A 26,977-nucleotide genomic window follows, 5' to 3' on the forward strand; every position below is an offset into this window, starting at 1 on the left:
GTATACAGCGGTCAAAAAAAGTATTCATCATTCAATGTTTTTTTTTTAATAAGTCTACAAAAGACAATTGGAATAAAAACATATTAAACTAATGATGCAGTAGTGCTTGTGTGATATATATGTACACAATTTCATTGTTTTTAAAGAAAAAAATAGTATTTATTGGAACAAAAAGGGCCATTTTACAGCTGAACACAAAAAATTAAACAAAAAAAGTATTCATCATTGCAAAAAAACAAAAAAATAAATAACATAATTTAAAAAAATTAATACTTTGTTATTCGACCACCGCGTCTTATAACTTCTTTTAAACGGTTTGACATCGATTGGACTAATTTAGCGGTTATATTTTGGTCTATATTAGTCCATTCCTCCATTATCACCTGTTGCATTTGACTCTTGCTCGAAAAATTGCGCGTTCTCAATTTGCGTTCGAGATGTTCCCAAAGATGTTCAATTGGGTTCAAGTCGGGACTTTGAGGAGGAGTTTTAATGACTTTGGGGCAGTTATACAGCATCCACATCTTGGTATTTAAAGCAGAATGTTTGGGGTCATTATATTGATAATATTGAAAGTTATTACCAAGCCCAAGTTTTACAGCACTATCTTTTAAATTCCTCTTTAAAATGTCAATGTAATACTTATGATCCATTAATAATTTCAAGATTTCCCGCTCCTGAAGCCGCCATACACCCCCAAACCATTAAACCACCTCCACCATGTTTTACAGTAGCAACTGTGTTTCGTTCTTCAAGCTCTGTATTTGGTTTTGTGTACACTATGACCTTTCCATCGCACCCAAAAAGATTAAACTTGCTCTCGTCTGCAAAAATGACTGTTTTCCAAAATGATTCGGGCTGTTTTGCATACATTTTTGCGAAGTTTAGCCTTTTCACTCGGTTTATTTTATTTATAAAGGGCTTCTTACGTGCAGTTCTTCCTCTGTAACTATGCCTTTTGAGTGTATTTCGAATTTTTTGTGTAGTAACTTCCTTCCCTAAATATTCCATAGTGTTTTTACGAAGAATGGTCGCATTTGTCTTCGGAGTTTTCTGAACTTGCCGCACTAGCCAACGCACATCTCCAACTGAAAGTGCTTTTGCTCGACCAGATCTTGGTTTATTGTCAACAGTTTTCGTTTCTGTCCACTTTCTGATGATGGATTGTATAGTAGATCGTGGTCTATTTAATATTTCACTGATAGTTTTTTGAGTTAAACCATTCCTGTGGTGTTTTATTATCAAAACTTTTACCTCATCAGAAACCTCGTTTTGCTTACGACCCATTTTGACAAAAACTATATTTTCAATGAAATTAAATATTTGCTGTCAAGGGCAAAGCCTCCTTTACTAAATAAAACAGAAAAGGGGGATTCCCAAATAATATTTGAATTTGACTTTGATGATAGCACATCAATGATGAATACTTTTTTTGTTCTGTTTTTGGTGTTATTATATAAAATTGCATTTTTTGCGCTAATTAAATTTATTTTTTGAATTTATTTTAAAACATATTACGAAAAATAAACTATTGCATAAAACTGCATTATTTGTTTACTTTAAATTTTCTTCAATTACCCAAAATAAGTGAATTTATTATCAATTTTGCTAATGATGAATACTTTTTTTGACCGCTGTATATATTCTTAATCGTCATGTCATTTGAAGTCGATCTAGCCATGTCCGTCCGTCCGTCTGTCTATCGAAAGCACGCCAACTTTCGAAGGAGTAAAGCTAGCCGCTTGAAATTTGGCACGAATACTTCTTATTCGTGTAGGTCGGTTGGGATTGTAAATGAGCCATATCGGTCCATGTGTTGATATAGCTATCCTATATAATCTTGGATTTTGACTTCTTGAAACAATAGAGGACGCAATTCTTATCCGATTGGGCTGAACTTTTGCATGAGGTGTTTTGTTATGACTTCCAACAACTGTGCTAAGTACTAAGTACTAGATATAGCTCCCATATATTACTTCTTAAGCCCCTTAAGGGCGCATTTTTTATTAGAATTGGCTTAAAAATACACAACGACTTGTACTATGGTCTCCAAAATTCAATTCAATTATGGTCCGAATCGAAGGATAACTTGATATTATAGCTGCAATATCATAGCAATTCTTTCCTTTTATCATATGTTTGGCTAAAAAGAGATACCGGGAAAAGAACTCGACAAATGCGATCCAGGTGGAGAGAATATATATCTGCCAATACACAAAAACACATGCACTGGGATAAGTACAGATAACAGAGAGGGTTGTCGAGCGTGGTTAATGTGGTATTTATATCATAGAGGTGTTTCCGCCAAAAATTCGATATAAGTACAACATACCAACGTACGGCCCTTGAATCCGTAATATGACCGATGTGTTATTCTAACCAAATGACGCAACGCGTCCCATAGTGGTTAGTGTGTGTTGCGATCTCTGGCTTTCCTTTTCCATTTTTATAGAAAATCTTCAATCATTGTTCTCGTCTCGAAAGAGAAACAAACAAAAATTGTAAAATTAAACGGTCTCCGTCCTAACAAGAAAAAAAAACTTGAAAATGAAAAAAATCGGCAGAGCCTGGCCGGGATTCGAACCTGGGCACTCGTAGCAACTGCGAGAGCCGTTGTCATTGTCTAGCGTTCGAGGCCATCAATGCAACTTACAACAGATGCACAGAATCATACATGCACTGGGATAAGTACAGCTAACAGACAGGGTTGTCGAGCGCGGTTAATGTGGTATTTATATCATAGAGGTGTTTTCGCCAAAAATTCGGCATAAGTACAACATACCAATGTATGGCCCTTGAAGCCTTCGTACCTAATATGGCCGATGAGTTATTCTAACCAAATGACGCAACGCGTCCCATAGTGATTAGTGTGTGTTGCGATCTCTGGCTTTCCTTTTCCATTTTTATAGAAAATCTCCGATCATTGTGCTCGTCTCGAAAGAGAAACAAACAAAACTTGTAAAATTAAACGGTATTCGCCTTAACAGGCAAAAAAACTTGAAAATGAAAAAATTCGGCAGAGCCCGGCCGGGATTCGAACCTGGGCACTCGTAGCAACTGCAAGAGCCGTTGCCATTGTCTAGCGTTCGAGGCCATCAATGCAACTTACAACAGATGCACAGAATCATGTGTATGCCGTCGGAGGAGTGCAATTGTGTAGACAAAAAATCTGTCAATACACAAAAATACATGCACTGGGATAAGTACAGCTAACAGGCAGGGTTGTCGAGCGTGGTTAATGTGGTATTTATATCATAGAGGTGTTTTCGCAAAAAATTCGGTATAAGTACAACATGCCAATGTATGACCCTTGAAGCCTTCGCACCTAATATGGCCGATGAGTTATTCTTACCAAATGACGCAACGCCCACTAATCCCATAGTGATTAGTGTTTGTTGCGATCTCTGGCTTTCCTTTTCCATTTTTATAGAAAATCTCCGATCATTGTGCTCGTCTCGAAAGAGAAACAAACAAAACTTGTAAAATTAAACGGTATTCGCCTTAACAGGCAAAAAAACTTGAAAATGAAAAAATTCGGCAGAGCCCGGCCGGGATTCGGACCTGGGCACACGGAGCAACAGCGAGAGCCGTTGTCGTTGTCTAGCGTTCGAGGCCATCAATACCACTTCCAACAGATGCGCAAAATCATATCAATGTCCTGAGTCAAAGTCTTGGACCTATACAATGCGTAATAATTGTCGAATTTAAGCTCTTCGACATACGGGCCCTATATAGTACAGATCAGTCTATATTTGGATATGGTTGTCATATAAATATATCCATCTCCTGATTTAATTTCTTAGGGACTTAAGAGGTGAATTTTTTAACAGATGAATTTGATGACTCCTTACATAGCCTTCCTGAATATGGTGGGGATCGGACTTTATATAGACATATCTGCTATGGGTTCAAAAATAATGCATATTTCAGGGTATTATGACGAAAAGTGATTAATATATATATATCCGAGGTGGCGGGTATCCAAAGTTCGGACCAGCCAAACCCAATGCCTTTTTACTTGTTTATTGTTTGTTTAAATAGAAATTTCTTGTTAATTTTGCTAAAAAATATGACATTCCAAGAATTTTTCTTCTACATTACGTAGGAAATTAGATACAGCGGTCAAAAAAAGTATTCATCATTAGCAAAATTGATAATAAATTCACTTATTTTGGGTAATTGAAGAAAATTTAAAGTAAACAAATAATGCAGTTTTATGCAATAGTTTATTTTTCGTAATATGTTTTAAAATAAATTCAAAAAATAAATTTAATTAGCGCAAAAAATGCAATTTTATATAATAACACCAAAAACAGAACAAAAAAAGTATTCATCATTGATGTGCTATCATCAAAGTCAAATTCAAATATTATTTGGGAATCCCCCTTTTCTGTTTTATTTAGTAAAGGAGGCTTTGCCCTTGACAGCAAATATTTAATTTCATTGAAAATATAGTTTTTGTCAAAATGGGTCGTAAGCAAAACGAGGTTTCTGATGAGGTAAAAGTTTTGATAATAAAACACCACAGGAATGGTTTAACTCAAAAAACTATCATTGAAATATTAAATAGACCACGATCTACTATACAATCCATCATCAGAAAGTGGACAGAAACGAAAACTGTTGACAATAAACCAAGATCTGGTCGAGCAAAAGCACTTTCAGTTGGAGATGTGCGTTGGCTAGTGCGGCAAGTTCAGAAAACTCCGAAGACAAATGCGACCATTCTTCGTAAAAACACTATGGAATATTTAGGGAAGGAAGTTACTACACAAACAATTCGAAATACACTCAAAAGGCATAGTTACAGAGGAAGAACTGCACGTAAGAAGCCATTTATAAATAAAATAAACCGAGTGAAAAGGCTAAACTTCGCAAAAATGTATGTAAAACAGCCCGAATCATTTTGGAAAACAGTCATTTTTGCAGACGAGAGCAAGTTTAATCTTTTTGGGTGCGATGGAAAGGTCATAGTGTACAGAAAACCAAATACAGAGCTTGAAGAACGAAACACAGTTGCTACTGTAAAACATGGTGGAGGTGGTTTAATGGTTTGGGGGTGTATGGCGGCTTCAGGAGCCGGAAATCTTGAAATTATTAATGGAGTAATGGATCATAAGTATTACATTGACATTTTAAAGAGGAATTTAAAAGATTGTGCTGTAAAACTTGGGCTTGGTAATAACTTTCAATATTATCAAGATAATGACCCCAAACATTCTGCTTTAAATACCAAGATGTGGATGCTGTATAACTGCCCCAATGTCATTAAAACTCCTCCTCAAAGTCCCGACTTGAACCCAATTGAACATCTTTGGGAACATCTCGAACGCAAATTGAGAACGCGCAATTTTTCGAGCAAGAGTCAAATGCAACAGGTGATAATGGAGGAATGGACTAATATAGACCAAAATATAACCGCTAAATTAGTCCAATCGATGTCAAACCGTTTAAAAGAAGTTATAAGACGCGGTGGTCGAATAACAAAGTATTAATTTTTTTAAATTATGTTATTTATTTTTTTGTTTTTTTGCAATGATGAATACTTTTTTTGTTTAATTTTTTGTGTTCAGCTGTAAAATGGCCCTTTTTGTTCCAATAAATACTATTTTTTTCTTTAAAAACAATGAAATTGTGTACATATATATCACACAAGCACTACTGCATCATTAGTTTAATATGTTTTTATTCCAATTGTCTTTTGTAGACTTATTAAAAAAAAAACATTGAATGATGAATACTTTTTTTGACCGCTGTAGATTTTTTTTTAATCCCACACCTGTATTGAGGTTCAGGGTATTAAAACTTCGTCAAAAAGAAGAATAGCTAAAATCTTAATAAGAGTATCGATTAGCTTAGAAGCACTTCTGGATCAGAATGTACGATGTCCGCCTATTAGTCGGTTGTACGTACCGGATTGACATGATGGTGTCCTTCATCTGCAAGGGCTGCCGCCTCAGTGCACATGATTGACCTTTTTTTCGTTACGGGAGAGTCACATACCGGAGTCGTTTACTGCATGATTCTGGTCATGCCGGGATTGAAAAGAACGCCAGACCCTGGTTCTGTTCGGTTTGCCATAACCGCCCCCGATAGCGACCTGAGACCACACGACATACGTCACCTGTTTGACTGACCAGCCAGACCCATTCGTCTCAGACCCAGATCTCACTGGACTCACCCCACCTTAGTTGCAGAGTTCCTTGATCTGGATATTCAACAGAATCAAGCAGACGAATGATAGAACACAACACACTGTTACAACAACAAATACCAAATCCATAAATAGATTTACCTTCCATATAAACTGATACTGCGATCTGATTTCTTGAGGCCCCAGACGCCTCAATTCTTATACGATTTGACTGAAATTTTGGTACGTGAAATACTCTAGTTATCGCACAAAATCTGACACAGTTGGCCAACATTTGGAAGCACCCATGATTTTGCCCGATAGCTGGATAGGCCTTCTGTCATCGTAGGACTTTAGTCCTATAATCAGCTTGCGTGTCACTAAAGCTCGTTTGCTCTAAAATAGCCTAAAAAACTCTGTGTAAAAATATACACAAAGCCACATGGCTGTCACCCGATCAAAACACGAGGAACCAAATTGATCACTTTGTTATAGATGGAAGGCATTTATCCAGCATGTTAGATGTACGATCGATCCGTGGAGCGAATATAGATTCGGATCATTACTTTGTTGCAGCAAAGGTTCGCACCCGTTTCAACATGGCGAGAAAAGAACGTCTGAAACTGCACGAAAGCTGGACATTGAAAAGTTGCAAACACAACAGATGGCAACGGTATACTCCACTCGACAGACTCAACTGCTTGCTGAAAGCACTCCTTGTTCCAATGATATAATGGCGCAATGGCAAACCATTGCCCACTCCTTGGAAAATGCCGCTAAATTCGTACTTAGGTACCGGAAGCATCCCCCAAGAAACCCATGGTACGACCAAGAGTGTCGAGATACTACTGAAGGCAAGATTGCGGCATATAGAGCAACCCTGCAATCAGTAACAACGCGCCAGATGAAGGAGAGGTATCTCGAAAATTCTACTAAAGATTTAAACATCAAAGCACATCCTCCCGCAGAGACAAAGAAGAAAATCTGGTAACTGACACAAATAGCATGCGGAGGATATGGAAAGAACATTTTTATGTTTACCTCCTAGACAGAATGAGATCCAAGTAGCAGTGACCCGACTGAAGAACTACAAGGCAGAAGGAGCCGACGGGTTACCCGCTGAACTATTTAAGACCGGAGACGACACACTGATAAGGGGTCTGCATCAGCTTGTCTGCGCAATCTGGCTAGAAGAACGCATACCCGATGATTGGAATCACAGCATACTATGTCCCGTACGCAAGAAAGGAGACAAGACGGAATGTGCCAACTACAGAGGAATAAGTCTCCTCCCCATCACATACAAGGTACTCTCGAGCGTACTGTGTGAAAGATTAAAACCTAAAGTCAATGACATAATTGGGTATTTCAAGCCATGCCTGAGTTTGGTATCCCCGCAAAATTGAAAAGACTCTGCTTGATGACACTTGCTGATACACGTTCCTCAGTAAGAATAGGAAAGAAACTTTCCGAACCATTCAAAACCAAACGAGGTTTCAGACAAGGAGACAGCCTATTGAGTGATCTCTTCAATATCCTGCTGGAGAAGATAATACAAGATGCAGATATGAACAGATATGAATAGATATAGAAAATGGAGAAAGTTGAGAAACACAACAAATGAAGCGGAGAACAATACTGGCAATAATCCTTATACTACTCGTGTTGTTATATGGTTTTGATGGTTTTGTAAAAGCAGACGAGGCAGTGCTTGGAGTGTTTGAGAGAAAGATTCTTCGTAAAATATATGGACTAGTTTGCGTTAATGGATAATATAGGCGTCGTATGACCCACGAGCTGTATTCGCTGTATGACGACGATAGCACACGTATCAAAATACAACGGCTGCGTTGGCTAGGTCATGTTGTCAGAATAGATGAAGAAGCTCCCCCAAAATGTTTTTTGAAGGCAAACGCAAACCGGGACGACCAAAAGCCACATGGACAGATCAAGTGCGGGAAGACACCTCGAAACTTGGTGTCAGAGACTATAGAATGAGCGCAGGAGTTCGAGGCGCTTGAAAAGCGATTCTACGTTCAGATAGTGGAACAAATGTCCTGTCATTGCCAATTAACTAAGTAAGATCAAGAGTACATATATTTAAGATCAATATTTCAAGGTGATACAAACGGAGCGACATTTAGGGGACACTTTTTTTTATCACAGTTGACACCACAAATTGCTTGGATAAAGGGGTCTTAACAGGAAATATTAAAAAAGTTTGTAAAGTTTAAAGTGAAAATAAATATTTATTCGTTTTTCGCTACATGCAATTTTGCCTAACAATATTTCTAATATAGGAATTCACACGCGAACTTGCCACATTTGTATAAACTCCAGGAAAATCAGGGCGAGCACAACCAAAACCCCATGATACAATGCCACACACTTGACCACGATAGACCACAGGGCCACCAGAATCACCGGAACATGAGTCCTTTTCTCCCGGGACAGTTGCACAAAACATTGTGCTGGATATCTTCGCTTTGCCCCTATAGGCTTGTATACATTTTTCTCGTGATATGTAACGTACATTGGCGGAACGAACCTGATTAGAAGGTTGACCACTGCCTTCACTGGTATAACCCCAACCGGAGATGCGAACTATATCACCATCCACCGGTTGAGTTGAGCACAAGGGTATAGTTGCTATGTTTTGACCTTGAAGGGGTTGGCTTAATTTTAAAATGGCCACGTCCATATCCAAATTGTTGGGCGAATAAAATGCCGATACAAATGATTGTTGCACCTGCCGCATTTCAGCGTAGTCGGAAAGTTTTGAAGCTCCTGCAGATACCACTAGGCTGGTCACAGGTGCATTATAGACACAATGGGCTGCTGTTAGAACACAACGAGTTGTAATTAAGGACCCGCCACAAAAGAATTGGCCATTTTGCCGTAAATTTATCAAATATGGCACCCGATCGATGGTGATTTCATCGCCACCCACTATGCGCGAGTCACTTCTCTGGTGAAATTTCGTCCTGGCCCAAGTCAAGCCAACAAATGTCAAAATTGTGTAAAATAACAAAGGTGGCATGTTCAATGAAGAGCTTATATGTCAATACTGAGCTAACGAATCATATCGAATATTACGTTTGAGTTGTACTAAATTCACATTGGAAATGGCATTGCTGTTAAATGGGCATCATTATGCAATTTAAGTAATTAATTAAGCTTAGGAATACGAGGTGAGAGCGTAAAGTAAATAACTGCAGTTGAGCAATGTTTAATTAGAATTTACCATATTATAGCAATTTTAAGGATAAGGATATCTCTTACGTAAATACAAAAACAGGAAACGAGGTACTAAAAGGGTACGACGCGAAATCTCAACACATTTCGTGGGGTGTTACCAACACTAATAAGCGGGGCCAAGCCCTGGCAGAGTTCTTAAATATTAACGACCTAATAAAACTTATATTGGTAACACCGCTACCTTTGTTAAAGGACTAGGGAGGAGGTATTAGATGTGACGATATGTTCGGAAAATCTAATCGATTAGTCTTAGGATAGGAGGGTCTCCATGGAACACTCTTTCTCTGACCATCGCTGCATTAGGTTTAGAATAGCACGGCCGAATCCGATAAGCTTCCGGAATAAGTTGAAAATCAACTAGACAAAATTCGGAAGGCTACTCAGACGAAGACTTGGGCAAGATAATTTAGATTGTCCACGCATAGAAGACATTGACGAAAATGTCAACAGGATTACGACTGCACTGGTGGGGTCCTTCGATGATAGTTGTCCTCTTCGGGAAAGGAAATCAGGCTAAGAAAGAGATTGGGGGGAGATTCGCAATATTGGGAAAGAGGTCCACAGACTTTTTTTACAGAGCACGTCGTTAAAAAAGCGGAAGTTTATTGGGATGTGTATTACACACGGCTCAAGGAATACAATAACTACAGTTGAAAATGACAACAAATTACAAAAATCTGACGAACATATATATGGGAGCTACATCTAAATCTAAATCGATTTAGACCAAACTTCTTAGATATTGTGGTAGTCATCGAGGAAAGCGTTGTGCACAATTTTGGCAAGATTTGTCAATAAATGCGCTTGCAGTGGCTCTAGGAATGAATCGGGCGATATATATATATGAGAGCTATATCTAAATCTGGACCGAGTTCTATGACATTCACCAGTAATGTCGAGAGTCATAAGAAAATCCTTCCTACTTAATTTCAAAATAATCGGTTTACAAATGACCATTTTATTGTATTATTACTGCAAATCGGACGAACATATATGTGGGAGCTATATCCAAATCTGAACCGATTTTTTCCAATTCCAATAGGCTTCGTCTCTAGGCCGAAATACATGCCCGTACCGAATTTGAAGACCGGATCGGATGTAAATTGCGACCTGTAGTTTGTACACAAATTAACATGGACATAGCTAAATCGAATGAGAAAGCGGTTCTGATGCGATTGGTATACTTATCAATGTGTCTATCTCTCTTTCTTTTGGATGTAACAATCAAATGCACTAAGTTTTAATACCATGTACCACAGTAGTGGTGCTTCTCTCAAAAACCCACGTCAAAACTGAAACTTTAGTAGACTACATTGGAGTGAGAGCAGAGACAACGGAGGACACTTGAGGCTTTTGATGAAAACCCATTTTCCACAGGATACGAAAGAACTCACGGAGACACCGGAATCTTGGACTAATGACGTTGATTATAATTACAGAATTTATGGTGAAGGAATCCTTGAGGAGCTTCAAACCATTTAAGTCACCCGGACCTGATGGAATATTTACGGTGTTACTACAGAAGGAGGCGCCATCTGGCCAATATTGTCACAGCGTGCCTGGGACTTGCGTATACTCCGAATGCCTGGCAGGAGGTTTAAACCCAAGCCCGGCAAGGCAAGTTATGCGACACCACAGGGCTACAGATCCATAAGCCTTACGGCCTTTCTACTCGAAACCATGGAACGTATTGTGGACACCATGATAAAGAGTAGGACATCCAGCTAACTGCTCAAATACAAACAGCATGCATATGCCAAGGGAAGGTCGGTGGAGACCTTCTCCCCTGGCGGTATGCATTGACATCAAGGGGGCTTTTAACATGTGCGGACCGACACACTGATCCAATCCTTAGACCAGTACCGGGTGGACCCGGTCCTAAGAGACTGGATAAACCATATGCTAAGGAACAGGTGGATAAATTGTGTGTCCCATGGCATAAATATAAGGGAGAAAGTGGCACAAGGCACGCTACAGGGGGAAATTTTATCGCCACTCCTATGGGTGACCACCATAAATAACCTATTACGAATGTTGATGTTATATTACTTCTAAGAGGTAAGGATCTGAACCAGCTATGCAGAAGGGCTGAAAGGGTATCGCATATGGCATATGCCTGAGCTAGATCCAGAAGTCTCAATGTTAACCCAGAGAGGACTGAAATATGCCTGTTCACGAGGAAGACGAACGCACCACGTTTCCTCAATAAGACGATTTCGATATCTGACAAGATCAAATACTTAGGCGTTATCTTGGACAGGAAACTGAATTAGAAGGCAGCTCATGCCATCGCGGTATAATCGAGGCGACGATAGGAAACCTTGAAGGAAGGAAAGAGGTCTCCGATCGGATACCTGAGATAAACCTTGAAGTCGAGTTCGAGCCACTGCTGCCATCGGCTCAGTCTTGGATTGACGGAACCCTAATATTGCCATCTGGAAGATCACGCTACACGGATGGATCAAAGATAGAGGACAGAGTGGGCCTGGGGGTCTACATTGAGATCCCAGGGACTGAGATCAGTTTTAGACTGCCTGACCATATTACGGTTCTGCAGGCGGAGATCCGGGCGATCGCGGAATGCGTGAAGAGGTGTGGTGCTAACGCGAGGACGTCGAGTGTAAACATCTTTACCGACAGTAAAATTGCCATAAGGGCAATAACTACCAGGACGGTAAGGTCACGAACAGTCTTGCAGTGTAAGAAGCAGATTAACGCCTTCTCTGATGATGGCAAAATCCGCATCGTTTGGGTGCCGGGCCATAACAAAGTAAGAGGGAATGAAATGGTAGACGATTTGGCGGTGAAGACCAGAGGACTGCCGTCAATGAACTTGGTTAACCCGAAGCCTTCCGGGTCGAAGCAGTCCGAGTCAATGAGTGAGTGACGAATGCGCATGCAACATTAAGGAACAGCGAAACGGTCGGTAGGAAGGGGAAAATCCTATGGGGGGATCCAGACCGTGAGAAGACGAGGCTATTACTGAAAGGAAGTAAGAAGGAGGTATCATAACGGAACACATAGGACTATGAGCTTACTTATGTAAAATCGGTACGGCAAGTGATAGCATGTGTAGGGCATGCGAGGAAAATGATGGGACTTTGGAGTATTTCCTTTGTCATTGCCCGGCTTTCGCGTCTAACAGATACCGGCACTTTGGTGGGGACACAATACCCCAGACATGAACCAACTTAGGCGAGTGGTATTGAAAACAATTAAGGATTTTGTAAGTAGCATGGAGAGTTACTTACAAAAGCCGATTACTGGCTTAGGTGTATGTCCATAGTGGCATGGGGCGGATTAATATCTGCACCCTCTTTTAAACCTAACCTAAATACAAAAACTAGATTCTAATATTGGAGGTCACCGTAGCGCAGAGGTTAGCATGTCCGCCTAAGACGCTGAAAATCTGGGTTCGAATTCTGGCGAGTAGATCAGAAAAAAATTCAAATTAATGCTGCCTACATTTGTGAAGTATTTTGCGATGTAAAAACTTCTCCCGAAAGAGGTGTCGCACACCGTTCGAACTCGGCTATAAGTTCGAACTCGGCTATAAGTCTGAGAAGTTTGCCACTGTTCCTTAATGGAATGTTAATGGGTAAATTTCTTTGTATTGTAGATTCTGATATTCAAAGTAGGGGCATGTATCTTGATCGTAACAATGTGTACTATTTATTATTATTTTGTCATTATGGCTATTTTCTTATAACATTTTCTATAAAATTTCGCATATGTGTGATATTGGTGTATACACCAGGATATATTTTACTGGCACATTCTGGACCCCAAGATACCACACCGCACAGTTGATTTTGATAAACAGCTGGACCACCCGAGTCGCCAATACATGCATCTCTATAATTGAGATCGCCGGCACAAAACATTGCAGGAGTTATTTGAACATTAAAATTTTTGAAACTTTTCAAACATTTGATGCGAGAAATGGAGGGAACTTTGACCATGCGCAGGCGTTTCGAGGGATATGCGTAACGTGTTTTGCCCCACCCATAAACATGGTAGTAATTTTGGCCTGTGGAGTTGCAAAGTTCGATGGTTGTTATATTATCGCCATACATAGCTGAGGATAACTCCAATACTGCCAAGTCCATATTCAGTGGAGGTCTATCGTATGCACTGGGTATAAAAATGCGTCGAATGGAACGTTGGACACCAGTTTCCTTTAGGAATGTAACACCGGCTGTAACCTTGAGTGAACGTCGCCAACTTCCAAAGACACAATGAGCAGCAGTAACCACATGTCGAGGTGTTATGAGACTACCGACACATTTGTAATTACCATATGAGCGTATATTTACAACAAATTTAGCATCGGATATGCTTATTGGTATGCCTCCCATAATGCGAGCACTTTTTGCATTCCAAAGTTCCTCTGCGTAAATGGATGCAAATGCAGACACTAGCCAAATTGCAAGCTCGATTATAAATCTCATTTTTGATGTTGCTAAGCTAACGTTTCTATTTCCAATCGACTGGAAACATTATACGCTCAACTCACCTTCTTATATATTTTTTCCTTAGGAATATTACTTTAAAAGGTTTCCCATAATCTTAACTATGTTAATTGTTTAAGTTAAATAATTGCAGTGCAAATATTTGCAATAATTTTCGGAACTTTATTGGTTGCAATGATTTCATTTTATTTTATAGCTGTCATTGGAACCTCACAAAACGACCACATGTGTGGGGCGTTGGTAGACGCATTATATTCACTTGGGGTTAAAACCGCTGCAGTATTAAGACAATCCGGCATATGCCTGCCTAAAACACCACTAGGACTTGTCTCCTTGGGAGGAAAGAATGTTTCTTTGAACTTCAAATCAAAAATTTTGGAAAGGATAAGAAATGCAACTCTAGTCCTATACACCTGAAAGAGAGTCATTGGCAAAAGTTGGGGGTCTAAACCGCATATCATGCACGGGTGTATACTGCAGTTGTCAGACCTATAATGTTATATGGTGTTGTGACTTGGTGGACGGTGCATGAAAAGTCCGCCTACTGTTCAATACTCAACTGTGTCCAAAGGATGGCTTGCTTGTGTATCACAGCCGTACTGAGAACTACACAATCTGGTGTACTGAATTTAATGAATCACCTAACGCCCCTGGATATTTTGGCTAGACATATTGTTGCCACCATTGCTGCGAGGCTAGGGGTGCTTTATTTGTGGTCATGTGGCGGCTACGGATGCTGTGTTTTTCTTGATACAATGTCCAATATTTCAGGCAGTGTGGATTATACATTGTCTGAGCCCCTTTTTGATAAAAAGTACTGTACCACTATTGTTGATAGAGCCGATTGGACCTATGATATCCCTGATAATAGAATTTACACAGACTTCTATAGGGATGGTTTCAAACTAGATGACTAGCTGGGCTTTGAGGTGTACTCTGAAGAACTGGGACTGGCCATATCGAGAAGGTTGTCCAACCAATGTAGTGTGATCAAGCGTAGATCCTTGCAATTAAAGTAGCGATGGAATGGCTTAGATTAAATGTGATAATAACGATTGGCATAAACATCTTCTCAGACAGCCAGCCAGCCATTAAATCGGTGGGACATTTATATTCCCTAGACAATCGCAGATCTATTAACGAGATGGGTGAACATTTCAAAATTCAACTGTTCTAGTTGCTGGACCACAGAGATGTCCCAGTGAATTGTTAAGCAGACGATTTTACGGGACAAGGAACTGCCCTACACATTCCTGAAATCTGTGGGTATGCCTTCAGTGTCATGAAAGCTAAGTCTTCGGGAACAGGCACGAAGGGCAACTAATGACAGATGGTCACAAAGGTTGGGTTGTGAACGTTCCAAAATTGTGTCTCAATCTAAACATGAAGAAGTCTACCACATTGCTGTCGATGTTTAGAACAGACGTCTTAGTCATTGTGTCCGTCATGACAGGTCACTGTCTAATAGAAAATAATGCTGATAGACTGAAAATTACAGGTAAGGACTTTTGCAGAAGCTGTGAGGACGTCGAGGAAGAAAATACTATAGAACACCTGCTGTATGTGTGTTTCGCACTGGCAGTCTAGAGGAAATCCAGTTTCGTTCAGTGACGACTTTCAACAACTATGCCAAGTACGGTCCAAATCAGTCTATAACTTGATATAGCTCCCATATAAACCGGTCTCAAGACTATCCTTGTTCGGTTCCAGAAGTTTGGTATGTAGAATAAGAAGTTTGGTATGTAGAATAAAATAATGCCCTTCGACCAAATTTCTTTTGCATAAATTTTTAGCAGAATCCTTGGTGGTGGGTTCCCAAGGTTCGGCCCGACCGCATGCTTTTACTTACTTTTTACTTTTTTGCTTTTCTTACTTTTTACTTTTACATGCCTATATGCAAGTGAAATGTCCGTACAATATATAGAGAGGGTGCAGTATTCAGGGCAGACAATACTGCCTTACAGGAAGTGCGATGTCTCGGGAAGAGCACCACAACAACACCGATAGGTGACGCCCTATATTATAGCTGCCATGAAACGAGACATGAATTCGGCTGTGGATTTGTGGCTAGTCGGAGACTAAAGTACCTCGTCTCCAAGTTTACTCCGTTGGATGAGATGCTTGCCACAATCCGCATAAAGGCCAAATTCTTCAACATCAGCCTTATTTGAACCCATGCCTCGACGGAAGACAAGAATATTTTCTACAAGTGCTTAGAAAGAGAATATCACCGCTGTCCCGCCAATGATATTAAAATCGTTGTGGGAGTTTTTAATGCGAAAATAGGGAAGGAAAATATCTTTGGCCCAACAGTCGGAAAATTTAGACCACACGATGAAACTTCCGATAATGAATTGAGGCTAATAGATTTCGTCGCGGCAAAGAACATGGTAGTTAGCACCAAAAGATTCCAACAAAACATAAGAAACCAAATAGATCATGTTGTGATAGATGGAAGGCATTCAACAAGCGATATACGATCGATCCTAGGGGCGAACATCAATTCGGATCATTGCCTTGTTGCAGCAAAGGTTCGAACTCGTTTTAGTGTAGCGAGAAACGTACCATCTGACTCTGCACGGAAGCTGGACATCGGCTGGACACAACAGGTGGCAACGGCATACTCCACTCGGCTGGCCCAATTGCTTGAAGAAAGCACTCCCTGTCCCGAAAAAAAAGTGATGCAATGACAAAACATTGCCCACTCCATGAAAAGAGCAACAACATCCGTACTTGGGTACCAAAAGCCTAAACCAAGGAACATATAGTATGACCAGGAGTGCCAAAAAGTTACCGATGCCAATGAATGTGGCATACAGGGCGACCTTACAGTCAGTAGCAAATCGCCAGATGAAGGAGAGGTATCGGGAGAAAAGGAGAGAGGAAAAACGTTTCTTCCGTAAGATGAAGAAGGAAATGGAGAGACGTGAGTGTGACCGAATCGATATGTTCAGCAGACAGAATGAAGTCTGAAAATTCTACCAAAGAATTAAACTACAAAAATTTAGGGTTTTGGTACAGGCACATATTCCTGCAGAGACAAAGAAGGAAATCTGATAACTGATGCCAATAGTGTGCTGAGGATATGGAAAGAACACTTTTCCCAGCTGCTGGTAGCCGATGAACGTTACCATGAGTATTCCACAGAACCAATCCCTGATGAAGATATACAACCTAGTTCGAACGAGGTCCACGTAGCAGTAGGTTAGGTTAGGTAAGAGTGGCAGTCCTTTATAGACTCACTTAGACAATTTTAAGTCCATTGTGATACCACAGTATCGACAGACCAAAGCTTCTGACGGGAATCGAACCCACGACCCCTGCACAGGTAATCCAAGCACTCCACCAACTACCGAAGCGCCCAACCACGTTGCAGTAACCCGGCTGAAAAACAAAAAGGCTGCATGAGCCGAAGGATTGCCGGCTGAACTTTTTATGACCGGCGTCTGATAAGGCAATCTGGCTAGAAGAACGCTTAACTGATGATTAGAACCTCAGCATACTATGTCCCGTACACAAGAAAGGGGACAATATGGTATATGCAAACTACAGAGGAATAAGTATCCTCCCTATTTCCTTCCCATTGCATACTAAAGGGTGATTTTTTAGCTATTATCTTTTTGGCAACATTGGGTAAAACGGCTCACGCATTGTCAAACTTCTTTAGTTTGGTTTATAATATAACCATGAAACGTCTTAAAGCGAACAACGCTTGCAAATTATTGAATTTTATTATCAAAATGCGTGTTCTGTTTAAAAAGTTCATCGAGAGCTTCTTGTGTTCAGCGACGCAGCTCATTTATGCCTCTATGGGTATGTAGATAAGCAAAATTGTCGATTTTGGAGTGAAGATCAACCAGAAGCATTGCTAGACCTACCAATGCATCCAGAAAAATTACACTTTGGTGCGGTTTATGGGCTGGTTGCATCATTGGACCGTACTTCTTCAAAGATGATGCGAATCGTAACGTAACTGTTCAGGGTGACCGATATCGTGAGATGATATCCAACATTTTTTGCCCAAAATGCAAGAACTTGAGTTGCATGACATGTGGTCTTAACAAGCCGATGCCACATGTCACACAGCACGCGCAACAATGGACTTATTGCGAGGCGAGTTGGGTGAACATTTTATTCCATGTTCGGGACCGATCAATTGGCCGTCTAGATCGTGCGATGTAATGCCTTTAGACTATTTTTTGAGGGGTTATGTTAAAGCTCATGTCTATACAGACAAGCCCGCATCAATTGACGCATTGGAAGACAACATTGAAGCATTTATTCGTGAGATACCGGCCGAAATGTTGGAAAGAGTATGTCAAAAGCGGATGAACCACTTGAAGCGCAGTCACGGTCATCATTTGTATGAAATAATCTTCAAATATTAAATTATATGGACCGTACTATCGATCGGAACGAACAATCAATCGTAATCTGAAATGATTTCGACCAAACTCTATAGATATTGTGAAAGTCGTCAAAGAAAGCGTTGTAAAATATATTTCGGCAAGGTTTGTCAACAAATGCGCTTGCAGTGACTCTAGAAGTGAAAATCTGGCGATACCAACCGATTCTATAAAATTCACCAGTAATGTGAAGAGTCAAGAGCATATCTTTCCTGGCAAAACAAATACCACTTTATTGCAATATTTCTCAAAATCGGACGAATATAAATATGGGAGCTATATTCAAATCTGAACCGATTTTTTCCGATTTCAATAGGCTATGTCTTTATGCCAAAAAATTGTTGTGCCAAATTTGAAGACGATCGGATGAAAATTGCGACTTGTAGTTTCTACAAAAATTTACATGGACAGATAGACAGAAAGACAGACAGACGGACAGAAAGACAGACAGACAGACATAGCTAAATCGAATGAGAAAGTGATTCTGAGTCGACCGCTATACATATCGAGGGGTCTATCTCTCTTCTTTCTGGGCGTTACAAACAAATGGAGTTATAGTACCCTGTGATTATGTAGGCTATATATATGGAGAAGGTTGGGAACTACAACTTTGAGATAGTCAGCAACTTTATCTACCTCGGCACCATCGTAATCGAACACATGAACCAGTTTTGAAATAAAACGAAGAATAATATTGGCTACTTTGCTAATTTGGATTAAGCAAGCAGGAGCAAGGCCATCTCTCGACAGACGAAAATTACACTATACAAGACGCTGATATCACCCGTGCTGTTGTATGGCTCCGAAGCATGGGCACTTGCGAAAGCAGTTGAGGCAGTACTTGGAGTGTTTGAGAGAAACATCCTTCGTAAAATATATGGACCTATCAGCGTTAATGGAGAATAAAGGCGTCCTATGAACCACGAGCTGAATGAGCTGTATGACGACGATAGTTAGGTCATGTTGTCAGAAAAGATGAAGCAACTCCAGCAAGTCTTTTCATGGCAACCATAATTTAATACGCAAAATGGTAAGACCAAAACTGCGATGGAGTGATCAAGTGGATAGCGACATCTTAACTGGAGAAGAAGCGTAGAAGATCGAGGTGCCTGTACACCTATTCTACGTTCGGCTAGAACAATACATTTTCTGTAATAAAGTGGATAGCGACATCTTAACTGGAGAAGAAGCCTAGAAGATCGAGGTGCCTGTACACCTATTCCAAGTTCGGCTTGAGGAATACATTTTCTGTAATGGCTTATTAATGTAAGTTGATGCAACTTGTTATACCCATACCATACTCTAAACGCCATTCCATTCATGATTCGTTAATTTAGCATGTTGATTTCCGTGATTTGCTTTCAACATCTATGCTAAGTATTATTTCCATCGGTAAACAACCTTGATTTGCAGACAAATTTAGAAATATTTTCAACTAATTGCCACTAAAACCATTACGGTTAATTGAAAAAAATTATAAGAATACTTTTTTGGAGAAGAGTAATTATTATTTATTTTTGGTGAACAAACAGCAGATTCAAAACTGCTGATTGACACTAAAAACTGTCTGTGAGTATACATACGTTTTTGGAGAATTTTTATTTTTTAAAGAAGAAAAACCAGGAAAAATGATTTTAAATTTTCGGCATTTGCAACTTTTTGTGATTTTTATGATCCTGCTGACGGCACAGGACACATTTGGCGGAAAGGTAAAACTTTCAAATTGCATGTCCCCAAGATATAGACTTAGAAAGTATATTAAATCTGCAAAGCCATCTTTTCAGCGGCCCTATACCATTAAAATGGTATCCTATGTTGATGAGTATTCCCATGATATTTTCAAAAGCTTGAAAGTTGGATTGACTAATCAAACATTTAGTGGCTGTTTTATGTTAAATAAAGACATTAAAACCTTTGATGTGCGGGCGGTGGTTACAGTTCCAAAAATTGGTGGAACTTGGACGGCGTTTAATACCACACTCAATGGCTGCGGATTGTTAGCAAGTGGCGGTAAACTGCCAACAAATATAATTCAGTTTTCTTTGAAAACCATTCTTGCCAGCAGTCATCAGCTTCCCGATAGATGCCCCATACAAAAGGTATGAAGTCGTTAAAGAATTATTGATGAAAATTCGTCATTTTGGATTTTTTATTTCACAGGACACGAAATACTGCTTTGGTAGCTTTACTCTCGACAGCGTTCAGTTTCCTCGAAGTTTCCCGCCCATGAATTTAAATGTAGTGATTGATTTTATTGAAAAGAAATTGTTGATGTACAAGGTTTATCTTGGTGTTGAGATGTCAAGTTGCAATTGATGGTACCAGCCTTTGTTAAGCAATGTAAACAAATGGGTATGGCAGCCTTAAACTTATGCTGACGTACACACAGAAAAATGCTAATACGAGTATTACACACGGCTCATTGAATACAATAAAATTACTAGAGCCGGCAAAATATGCATTCTGGAAGTTTTTCTGCGAACAGGTCGAAAGCGTTAATAACGCCGCCACGATGAAAAAGTTTCTCTCAAAAACCTTAGTAGACGACATGCGGTGAGAGCAGAGACAACGGAGGACATGCTGAGGTTTTTGATGAAAACCCATTTTCCACAAGATACGACGGGACTCACGGAGACACCGGAATCTTGGAATAATGATGTCGATCGAAGGCTTATCGTTACAGAATTTATGGTGAAGAAAGCCTTGAGGAGCTTCAAACCGATTAAGTCACCCGAATCTGGTGGAATATTTCCGGCGTTACAATAGAAGGAGGCAGACTATCTAGCGCCCCACCTGACCAATATTATCTCAGTGTGCCTGGGACTTGCATATACTCCGAAAGCCTGGCAGGAGGCAAGGGTGGTATTTATACCCAAGCCAGGCAAGGCAAGTTATGCAACACCAAACGCCTACAGACCTATATGCCTTACGTCCTTTCTACTCAAAACCATGGAACGTATTTTGAACACCACGATAAAGAGTAGGATTTCCAGCGAACTGCTCAAATACTAACAGCATGCCTATGTCAAGGGTCGGTGGCGACTGTCCTCCACGAGGTTGTGCATAAAATAGAAAAATCCTTCGATGCCAAAACGTACACCCTGGCGGTATGCATTGGCATCGAGAGGGCTTTTTACATGTGCGGACCGATACACTGATCCAGTCCTTGACCAGTAGCGGGTGGACCAGGTCCATAGAGACTGGATAAACCACATGCTAAGTAACAGATGAATAAATTGTGTGTCCCATGGCATAAATATAAGGGAGAAAGTGGCACAAGGCACGCCACAGAGGGGCATTTTCTCGCCACTCCTATGGATGACCACCATAAATGACCTATTAAGGATTCTGCCTGAAGTGGGATTTGAACCCGTCTGCTATGCAGACTATGTTATTACTTCTTAGGGGTAAGGATCCGAACCAGCTATGCAGAAGGGCCGAAAGGGTCTTGCATATGTCTTGCCTTCGATGCCAATTCGTCTGCTTTCTCATTCCCAGTTACTCCACTATAGCCCGGCACCCAAACGATGCGGATTGTGCCATCCTCAGAGAAGGCGTTAATCTTCTTCTTACATTCCATCACTGTTCGTGATCTTACCGTCCTGGTTGTTATTGCCCTTATGGCCTGTATACTGTCCGTAAATATGTTCATACTCGACGTCCTCGCGTTAGCACCACACCACCTTACGCATTACGTGATGGCCTGAATCTCCGCCTGCAGGACCGTATTATGGTCAGGCAGTCTTAAACAGATCTCAGTCCATGGGTTCTCAATATAGACCCTAGGGGCCCACTCTGTCCTCTAGTTTTGATCCATTCGTGTAAAATTATCTTCCAGATGCCAATACTAGAGTTCCGTCAGTCCAAGACTGTGACGCTTGCAGCAGCGCCTCGCACTCGACCTCTAGTCTGGTCTCAGGTATCCGATCTGAAACCTCTTCCATTCCTTCCAGGTTTCATATCGTCGACTGTATTATCCATTCTCTCATCGCCTTAAGTCTCTAATCTGTATGTCTTTTAATACTCAATATCGGGGATCGGTCTATATGGCACCTATATCCAAATATGGTCCGTTCTGGACGATGTTCGACACAAAGGTGTAGAGGTCTACCAAAACTCAATGTTTCAAATTTAATCAAAATCGGATAAAAAATGCTCCTTTTATGCGCTCCATACTCTATATCGGGAGATCGGTCTATATGGCAGCTATATCCAAATATGGTCCGATTTGGATGGTGTTCGACACAAAGGCGTAGAGGTCTATCAAAACTCACTGTTTAAACTTTCATCGAAATGGGATGAAAAATGCTTCTTTTATGGGCTCAATCTTATTTATAAAAATCAATTTGTGTTTGTTTGTATGTTTGTGTGTTCCTTATAGACTCAGAAACGGCTGAACCGATTTTCTTGAAATTTTCACAGATGGTGCATAAGGACCCCGTGGTGAAAATAGGGTACTACATTTTTTGATATCTGAAGAGGGGGCGGACCCTTCCCCTTACCCTAATTTTCAGAAACGCCAGATCTCGGAGATGGGTGTTGTGATTTAAGCGAAATTTTGTGTAGTAACTTAAAAATAAAAATTTGGTATCCAAATTCGGATGGTGTACCTAGGGGAGCAGCCCCACCTTAAAACCTACCAAACATATATTTAGACCAATCACGACAATATGGGACTCAAATGAACCGAACACTGATTTTGGTAATAAAATTCAATGATTTGCAAGCGTTGCTCGTTAGTAAGTCTATTCATGATGAAATGTCAAAGCATACTGAGCATCTTTCTCTTTGACACCATGTCTGAAATCCCACGTGATCTGTCAAATACTAATGCATGAAAATCCTAACCTCAAAAAAATCACTCTTTATTTAGGATAAGAAAACTTATCTGATATTCAATTGTCGGACCAAGTGCTAGGGGGACCATCCCAAGCCCCAAAACACCCCCCAAACAGGACTTATTTACCGACCATGGCAATATGGGACTCAAATGAAAGGTATTTGCGAGTAGAATACGAATCTGATATCTAAATATGGGACCAAGTGTTTGGGGGACCGCCTCTCCCCAAACACATCCACCAAAGGGGACAAATTGCCGACCATAGCAATATGGGGCTCAAATGAAAGTTATTTGGGAGTAAAGCTCGAATTTGATATAAATATTTGGGAAAATTGTCTATGGGCCCAAATAGTAAGTATTTTCTGACTGTGGAACACGAATCCGATATATATTTTCAAGGCCAACTCACTGAGTGGCCGCCCATCCCACAAAACACCCCTCAAGCCGGTCATGTTTGCCGACTATGGAAATATGGAAGCTCAAATTTAAGGTATGTGGGCGTAGACCACGTATCTGATATCAACATTGGGGGCCAACTGTTTAGCGGACGTCCCACCACCATTACAACACCCAAATAGGACATATTTGCTCATCAAGACAATTCGGGTCTTAAAGAGAGTGGAACTAAATATTTATAGTTTTTAGGGCCAATACCCCAAACCGGACATATTTGCTGACTTTTGCAATAAGGAGTTTAAATGAGATTATAAAACGAATTTGATATCCAATTTTGAGGGCAATGGCAATATGGGGTTCAAATTAATGATATATAGTTATATAAGAATAGAGCACATTGCTGATATATTTTCCGGGCTTAGTGTTTTGGGGACCACTCCAATCCCCAAAACACCCCTAAATCGGGCATATTTACCGACCATGTCAATGTGGAGCTTAAATGAAAGGAATTGGGGGGTAGAGCAAGAATTGATACCCATTTTCGGGATCAATTTTCTGGGGATCTACCCCTTTCCCAAAATACCCCACAAACAGCAATTTTTTAGTGGCCATCGCAATATGGGGCTCAAATAAAGGTATTTGGGAGTAGAATACGATTTTGATATCCAAATGTAGGACCATGTATTTAGGGCATCACCCCTTTCCCAAAACACCCCCAAAGGAAAAAAATTTTCGACCATGCCAATAGATTAGAAAACTACTTTGATTAATACAAGAAAAACAAAACACATCACCAAAGTCGTAAAAAGAGTGGAATGCAAAGCTGGAAACATTTTATAACAAACCTAAAACAATTTAAACATCCCCATTACTCTGGAGTAAGTATAACTTACGATAAACCATTGTATCCTAAACAAATTGATAAAAAAACAAAATACGTACTTTCTCGCGGCTTCATGTGGGTCACACGATCGTTACTCACCAACATTTACTCAATAAGGACATTGACAACCAATGTAAAAAATGTGGAAGTATCATCTCTATTCAACATATTATACAAAACTGCAATCATTTATAACATCAGAGGAACCTTTTGCTTAAAAAAAGGAATGGACATGCTCCTAGTGCGGAGAATATCAACGCTATCTTTTCATTTCAAACACAAATGCCAAAAGTTTGGATGTTAGATGTACCCCATTCTCAAAAGACTTTATTTGAGCTCGATATTTCCTTGGAGATTTTGTGAGTGGGAGGGCCCCCAGGGTGGTGGTTGGTGGGTCTAGGGGGTGATGTGGACTCCCGAAAATTTGCCCCCATATTGCCATGATCGGTAAATATGTATGTCCGATTTAGAAGTGTTTTTGGGGGTGAGGTGGTTCCTGAAAAAAATATCAACATCGTGCTCTACTCTCAAATACCATTTATTTAAACTCCATATTGCCATTGGTTTAAGGGGAGTTTATAGGATGAGGCGTCCCCCAAACATTTGGCCTCAAAATTGGTCATCATATTCGTATGCTAATCTCAAATACCTTTCATTTAAACCCCTTATTGCATAAGTCAGTACTTATGTCCGGTTTGGGTATGGACCCTAAAAACAATCAATATCGAGCTCCAATCTCTTTAAGAGCCACATTGTCATGGTGAGAAAATACGTCCTATATGGGGGTTGTTATCGGTATGCGACGTCCCCTAGATAGTTGGTCCCGAATGTTGATATCAGATTCGTGTTCTACTTCCATACACCTTTCATTTGAGCCCCATATTTCGATAGTCGGCAAACATATTCCGTTTAGGGGATGGGGCGGCCACACAGTGACTTGGCCCGGTACTCTAAAATACCTCTTATTTGAGCCCTATATTGCAATGGTCAGGCAATACGTCCCATTTGGATAGTGTTATGGGGGTGGGGTGGCCCCATAGACACTTGTTCCCGAATATTGATATCAGATTCGTGAAGTACTACCAAAGACCTTTCATTTGAGACCCATATTGCTGTGGATGTTTTTGGGGAGCGTTTTTTGGTAGGGATGGCCTCTCAAACACTAGATCTCACATTTGGATATCGGATTCATGCTCTACCCCAAATACCTTTTATTTGAGCCCCATATTGCCTATGGTGAGTAAGTAAGTCCTGTTTGGGGGTGTTTTGGGGAAGGGATGCACCCCAGAAACAAGATTCCACATTTGGATATCAGACTCGTATTTTATTCGCAACTTCCTTTCATTTAAATCCCATACTGCCATGGTCGGTAAATATGTACGATTTAGGGGTGTTTTGGGGGTTGGGGTGGTCCCCCAAACACTTGGTCCCACAATTGTTCTAGTCTTAAATACCTTTCATTTAAGTCCCATATTGTCGTAATTGGTCAATATATATATTTTGTTGGTTTTGGGGGTGGAGCGCCCCCCTAGGAACCCAAAATTGGATGCCAAATTTTTTTTTAGGTTGCTATAAGAGAGCACACAAAAGTTCGCAAAAATCGCACATGCCATCTCCCAGATCTGGCGTTTCTGAAAATTAGGGTAAGGGGGAGGGTCCGCCCCCCCCTTCAAATATCAAAAAATTAAGTACTCTATTTTCACCACGGGTCCATAATCTGCGAAAATTTCAAGAAAACCGGTTCAGCCGTTCTTGAGTCTACACGGATCAAACAAACACAAATTCATTTTTATATATAAGAAAGAGATAAACTTTAAATAAAAAAATAACGATTATTTTATTTTTTTAATTAAAAGTTTAAGGATCTGATCCTCAAACAAGATGCAGCTGATCATCAAAATGTTGGCGCTTCTTCTTTGAGGCTGATTCATTTTGTTTACGTACAAATTAATAATAAATTATGAAACTTTTACATCATTCACACAAACACGTGTCGCATGCATTGATTTCCTGAAGTGCTTAATTTATTAAATACGTATTGCGAAAATAGGGGTTTGTTTTAAAAAATTATGATAAAAATCAAGAAACAAATGTGTATTAGAGTTGTGTTTTATTGTCATAAAACTCTATATATAGAGGGTATCGACTGGACACGAACAATTTGCAAATATAAATTAGAAAAATTCAAAACTTCAGCAATGAAACTCCGCGATGCATTTAAATACGGCGCGTTTTAAGAAAATAAAACAATAAAACTCAATAAATGCCTTGGAGTGTCCTTCTAACGATAATACCTACTACCTAAATGAGGATATATTCACATTTACGAACAGCCACAATCCTGCTACTATTCCACATCATTTATAAAGCCACAGAAAAATCATCAAGAGTCCAAGGAGCTCCCATAAGCGCACGCATTGTTGGAGGTGCCGCCACAACCATCGATAAAGCGAAATTTTTGGTCTATCTGCGTTTAAATGGAAAATTCATATGTGGCGGAAGTCTAGTGTCAGCCCAGCATGTGGTGACTGCAGCCCATTGCATAGACGGAGTTAGTCCCGCAAAATTAGTGGTAGTTGGTGGTGCCAC

The 26,977-nt window shown here is 40.1% G+C and overlaps 3 protein-coding genes across 4 annotated transcripts in view; 1 reads left to right on the plus strand and 2 right to left on the minus strand.

Moving 5' to 3' along the window:
- Positions 1-26,977, minus strand: part of LOC106086587 (trafficking protein particle complex subunit 11) — a 55,229-nt gene that overhangs the window by 10,814 nt on the left and 17,438 nt on the right. The gene's annotated exons all lie outside the window — the stretch shown is intronic.
- LOC106086589 (trypsin beta-like) lies at positions 8,363-9,273 on the minus strand. The gene has a single exon (XM_013251329.1). The coding sequence runs from the start codon at positions 9,171-9,173 to the stop codon at positions 8,397-8,399; it is 777 nt and encodes a 258-aa protein (XP_013106783.1). The 5' UTR covers positions 9,174-9,273; the 3' UTR covers positions 8,363-8,396.
- On the plus strand, positions 19,803-20,726 carry LOC106086592 (uncharacterized). 2 transcript variants are annotated; one of them, XM_013251332.2, is made up of 3 exons: positions 19,803-19,978; positions 20,042-20,368; positions 20,430-20,726. In XM_013251332.2, exons 1-3 carry the CDS (start codon positions 19,898-19,900, stop codon positions 20,583-20,585), a joined length of 564 nt encoding a protein of 187 aa, XP_013106786.2. In that variant the 5' UTR covers positions 19,803-19,897; the 3' UTR covers positions 20,586-20,726. The 2 variants fall into 2 exon arrangements, with proteins under 2 accessions (XP_013106786.2, XP_013106787.2); XM_013251333.2 differs by having other exon boundaries at positions 20,054-20,368.

Source organism: Stomoxys calcitrans, chromosome 1 (assembly GCF_963082655.1).
Source record: "Stomoxys calcitrans chromosome 1, idStoCalc2.1, whole genome shotgun sequence".
NCBI classification, from domain to species: domain Eukaryota; kingdom Metazoa; phylum Arthropoda; class Insecta; order Diptera; family Muscidae; genus Stomoxys; species Stomoxys calcitrans.